The 5,928-nt window shown below is 42.1% G+C and overlaps 1 protein-coding gene across 1 annotated transcript; it reads left to right on the forward strand.

Moving 5' to 3' along the window:
• Positions 1 to 22: 22 nt before the first annotated feature.
• On the forward strand, positions 23 to 5,033 carry LOC121964598 (unconventional myosin-X-like; the record flags this gene model as incomplete). The annotated part of the gene is made up of 5 exons (XM_042514803.1): positions 23 to 165; positions 270 to 390; positions 899 to 1,375; positions 1,928 to 2,119; positions 2,408 to 5,033. Coding segments are annotated over 5 exons (1,044 nt in total), but the record flags the coding sequence as incomplete, so codon positions are not given.
• Positions 5,034 to 5,928: the final 895 nt, after the last annotated feature.

Here is a 5,928-nt window from a genome sequence, read left to right on the forward strand (position 1 = left end):
TGTGTGTGTGTGTGTGTGTGTGTGTCAGGTGGTGGAGAAGCTGATCCGAGGCCTCGCCATGGAGGACAGCAGGAACATGTTTGCTCTGTTTGAACACAACGACACCACAGAGAAAGCCATCGAGAGCCGCACAGTGGTGGCCGACGTGCTCGCCAAGTTTGAAAAGTAAGCGCCGCCGTGCCTGCGAGCGTTTGGAAGTGTATGTTTTTGTGTGTGAAGCAGACGAGTGTTTTCTGCTGCCAGTCCTAAAAAGTCTCTCTGGTCTCCAGGCTCTCAGCCAGCCCAGACGAACACAACACCGGCTGGAAGTTTTACTTCAAGCTCTACTGCTTCCTGGACACAGACAACGTTCCCAAAGACAGCGTGGAGTTTGCCTTCATGTTTGAACAGGTAAGACACAACCAAACACGCGTTTTCCTTCATGGAGAGCCGTCTGACTGACAGATGATCCGTCTGAGCTTATCAGCTAATCTGCAGCCGCAATTAAAAACCAGCAAAACTGACAGAAAACAGGGTTTCAGCTAACTATTAAGTCCATCTTATTCTTGAGAACGTGATATCTCAAGAACACCTTGAGGTAATTCCTTTAAATTTGGCACAAACATTAACTTAGACTAACACTGAACTGTTCCACAAACATTTGCAAAAAGTTATGCCCAAAGGTTTTCACAATTTTGTATTCCTCAGAGTAAGACATCCAAAAACTTGTAGTATAATCTGTAGTATGACAATCAGTATTGCAATCTTTTTTATCATTGGCTCAAATCTCACTTCATAATAAATCCAGTTTTTCTTTTTGTATTGTACTTTCAAAAAGCAAGCTTAAAAAAATGGACTTACTGGGACAGTTGATGTGGAAGCTGTCTGATGTTGTATTTTCTGTGTCTGCTGTCTTCAGGCCCATGAAGCCGTCATTCGTGGTCAGTATCCGGGCCCCGAGGAGACTCTTCAGTTCCTGGCCGCCCTCAGACTTCAGTACCTCCTGGGCGATCACAGCTCCCAGGCCAACGTCCCTGAAATGTCCCAGGTGTTCCCCATGGTGCGGTTGCGGGCCCGGGTCCAGAACTCAGCCAAGACGTTCGCTCCGGGCACCGGCTCGGTGGCCGAACGCTCGGGGACGTCAGAGAGGAAACGCTCGAGCTTCCTGGAAGGAACGCTGAGGCGGAGCTTCAGGAGCGGCTCGGTGAGTCGGCAGAAGCTGGAGGAGGAGAACAGCCTCGAGGCGTGGATGAGGGAGGAGGCGGCGGCGGTGAGAACCAGCGTGATGGACAAGTGGAAGAAGCTGCAGGGGATGAACCAGGAACAGGCAATGGTCAAATACATGGCTGTGGTGAAGGAGTGGCAGGGATACGGATCCACGCTGTTCAACGTGGAGGTGAGGACAGAAATAATGTCACGTTTTTCATTTGTTTGCTTATTTAGTGGATCCTTTATTTGAATATTTGCTGTCAGATTTAAGGAAATTATATTATTTCAGTTGTTCTTGTTGCTTTTTTTTTAAAGAAGTGACAGTTGGTGTTTAGAATTATTGGAATTCATTTATTTATTTTTTATATCAGGGGATTCAAGAAAATACTTTGTGATAACCTGATGAAGGTATTTGTACTGAAACATTGTTATTAGAGTTCACTCTGCTTTCGTTGGCCCTTCGTCTTCTCCGTTTTCACTCTACCAATTATAATTCAGTAAGAGAAAATGGATTTTTCTCCAAAAAGGCCATTTTATTTTTTGATACTTTACACAGACTTATACTTTGTACTTTTACTTGAGTATTTGAAGTGCAGGACTTTTACTTGTATCTGAGTATTTCTGCTCTGTGGTGTTGCTACTTTTACTGAAGATCTGAATCCTTCCTCCATCTCAGATATCTGAGCCGAAGCACGATAAAGGCCAGCCCTCATGCTTTTTGTTTCTGCTTGTCTTTTAGTGTCGGGACGGCACGTTCCCCGCCGAGCTGTGGTTGGGCGTGAGTCGTGAGGCGATATCGGTGTACAAGCGAGGGGAGCCGTGGCCTCTGGAGGTTTTCCCGTATGAACAGATTCTCTCCTTTGGAGCGCCGCTGGCCAACGCCTACAAGATCGCCGTGGAGGGCCGAGAGCTGGTGTTTGAAACGCAAATGGTTCGTACAACAGATACCTCTTGGTTTCTTGATGTTGAAATAAATTATTTACATTTTGTGAAGGACATTTATTAGAACTGAAATCATTTAACGGTTAACCAGTGGCTCCTATTCACATGTCAACTCTAAAAGCACGCATGAATTTATTGATGGTTGTATCGGAATAAATGCTGATGTGACTAAATCCTCACAAATTTAGAAAGCATGCAGAAAAAGAAACCAAACACCAACCTTTAATCTTTGAATATCATGACCCGCATTGACGCTCCTCCTCCTCTTCCTCTGCAGGTGATGGACATCGCCAAGCTGATGAAGGCCTACATCAGCATGATCGTCAAGAAGCGCTACAGCAACTGTCAGTCCGTCAGCAGCCACGGCAGCCAGTGCAGCGCCTGGTGAACTCCGCCCCTTTAACCTTTCACCTTAAGGCCACTTGCCGGAGTGCCGCGGACGGTCGAGCGTGGCCGCCGTTGGCCGCGCATGGACGCCAATCCTCGGCGCTCTGGAGAGAGCAGCTCGTACATCTGACATGTCAGACTGACTCTGTGAATGCTGGAGACAAACCACAATGCTCTTCATGTTAATCAGCTCAAATTATTATTTTTGACTGGTTTCATTCCAAAACATTAAACATCCGCGTCTGATACAACTTTTAACGAAAGCAGATCATTTCATGCTGGAAGGATCAGCTGTTCAGGCTCAGCTCTGCTACAGTTCACACACAGAAAAACAACCTGAACCATTTCTCAGCGTCAAAGAGTGAGAGTGTAAAACAAACCAACTACAAGAAACAACCTAAAAATATTAGATTATCAGGATGAGAGAAAATTAAGGGATGACGCTCACAATCAATCAGAACACGAGCGCAGAAGAGTGAACATGCTGAACTCAACTTTCAGAAATTTCAATCAAATTTCTTTGTTTGTCAGCTTTTCGAAGCTTTCTCCAACAAACAAGCTACACGAGTCGTGTAATTTTTACGAAACCATGAGTTTTGTAATAAGGCCGAGCAGACTTACAAAACTCGGAAGTTATCCAGCTCAGCTGCCAGAAAAAAAAATGTTGGCATTGTACATTTCTACAAATACTCAAATATGTTACTTTTATGCTTTTCATATGTGTCATATTTATGTTTTTAAAATGACGTCGTATATGAGCTGACTCTTCATCAGGAGGTGAAGGTGAATCACTGAGGACGTGACTGCAAAGCTGCAGGCTCATGCAGATTACTGTTTGAGACCAAAAAAACAATTTTTTAGGAGGAGATGCACCACTATTGTTCCACCAGGGTAGCGCCACAAAAAGTAGCTGTTTTATATGAAACGTGGCTGTATTTCCTGACAAAACTGTGCCACCGAAAATGGCTAAACATTATCCTTTTCTTACTATAACCGAGTGGTTCTAGTGCATAAAGCTAACAACACCAACGCAGATTTTAAACGTTTCTGCTACAAAAAAGCTTAAAATGTAACATATTGGGAACATATAATGCCAACATTTAACCTACAGTTAACCTTCATTAACCTTAACATAATTTACCATTTCATGAATTAATTTGCCTCCTGAAGCCGTGAAGGGATCAAGAACCTCGAATCTAAGGTTTACAGGATAACATCTACATGATTAACAATATTTTATTTGACATAGAAACAATCTGTTTAAGTGCATTTAGGATTACTCAATTTTGTGTTCAACAGCAAAATCCAAAAGAGTACCCACATGTCTTAGTCCAGGGTCAAAATAACAGCGATGTCTAATGTTTTGGAATAAAACGGTTCATTTCTTCCTGATGCAGATGTTGCAGGATGGGGCTGTTTGTTACTGAGGTTTTTGTTCGTGTCTGTTAATGTGTGAGAATGTGACTTTAAGAGAAGCGCATCTACACATCTGAATGTAAAAAAAAAGAAGCAGAGAAGGTAAAGAAAAGAAAATAGTTAAAGCCTAAAGCCTTTTCCTCTGCTCTGAAAACTCTGGGACTTCACCTTCTATACAAACTTTGTCCAGGATGATTGATCCGTTCACTGTAAATAATATGCAACTGTACTCGTCTCAAGCATTTCAAGTTTGTGATTGATTGTTTCGAATGATTTGCCGACGACTTTGAGGGTCACACAAGTGCCTGTGCAAACTAAAGCAGGGCGAACTGAACTCGACTTTGTCTTATTGATGCCACTCTCGTTCCAATGCGAACGAATTCTGGAAGGTGCTCCCATGTTCCCTTTAACTGCCAATTTACTTTTACACTACAGACTTTGTCCGGCTGCACAAGTCATTCAAGCTAAAGTCTTTTCTAATAGTCCAAACGCCTGCATCAGACGGACTGCTGCAACACCTGTGCACCTCTGAGGCAAAGTTGAATTTAAATTGGAAGATGGTTAAACAGATATGTCTGCAAGAGAATGGACCCAGTGTGGCTGGAGAATTTAGTTTCAGATGCAGACACGGCTGAGTTTTGAGAACAGTTTTGAATTGAAGCTGGTACCAAATTTCCATGAATTGTTAAGTTCATATTGCAATGCTTTCATATGGTAAAACAATATAAGGATCCCAGGATTAGCAAAAATCTAACATTCCTGTCTGGTCATGTTGTCCATAAACAGTTTTGTAATTAATTATACAGAAAATAAACTATACTGCAATAGAACATTACATATACTAATAGCCCACTCTTAAAGGTTAATTTCAGTATTTTCTAACTTGGCCCTTATTTTTCCATGTTTTGTGCTCTAAAAGTCTAACGGGAACATGAGTTTTTGACATTGGTCCAGGCAGCAGGCAGTGGTGCGATGTATCGACTCATGTTCATACTGTCAGTTTATTTCAATGAAAAGTGCTCGTGTTTACGACTGACAGGCTGAGATATTGAGTTATTGTTATTATTATTGTCCATCAGTTTATGGAAAGGATGCCTACTTTTTGTTTAGGAGTCAACTCTTTTTTTGTTTAACCAGAAGACGCCCCAAAATCGCCATCACCAAACTCGCCAGACTGTACAGAACATCGTATTTTCACTTTAACCGTGTGAATGAAGGGTGAAACGAGGAGCACAGATTGCTTTTGTGAGTTTTATTTCGTTTCTGTTGACTTTGAAGGAAGTGTGTGATGATAAAATCGCTATTTATTTAAATGGAGTCTCATGAGTTTGGCGATAGCAATTTTTGGCTGTTTCTGGTTTAACAAAAAGGATCTTGCTTTTTATCAAAGGGATCTACCTCTGTAGGGATCCGTCGGCCTGTTACAATAACAGTCTGCCCGTCAATGACAAAAACAAACACTTTAGGTGGAAACATGCCTTGAGAGTTCACATGACAAACTATTTCTGCCGTCTGTAGCGCTCTTGCTCAAAAGTAGACCAGTTTTAAAAATACTTGTTCCTTTTAGTCACAAAGACACAAAAACATAGGAAAAATGGGTCCAGACTTTAAAATACTGAACTTGAATAAGAACAAAACGTGTTTAAAGAATCTTTAAAGAATCTTTTCTCTAAAACAACGATCATTTTTGTTGCATTGCAACGACACAAACATTCCCTTTAAAGAGTAAGTACACCCCCAACGGCAGAAATGATCGTCTTCCTCCAAACCGACAGATGCAGCAGTCTTACTGTGTGATATATACAGCTTTAAAACGCTATTTTAACTCTTGAAACATAATTAGAAATATGTGGATGATTTAAACAATCAGGTTTAGTTTGGACGACTTGCTCGGCTGGACGGTTTGCAGCGTAACATTCCTACAGCAGCATTTCACTGGAGCTCCGCAGGCGGCAGATCCTTCCAAAGACGCGTGTGCAGGTTTTCTTCCACAGT

The sequence above is a fragment of the Plectropomus leopardus genome, unplaced genomic scaffold (genome assembly GCF_008729295.1).
Source record: "Plectropomus leopardus isolate mb unplaced genomic scaffold, YSFRI_Pleo_2.0 unplaced_scaffold16281, whole genome shotgun sequence".
Classification (NCBI taxonomy): domain Eukaryota; kingdom Metazoa; phylum Chordata; class Actinopteri; order Perciformes; family Serranidae; genus Plectropomus; species Plectropomus leopardus.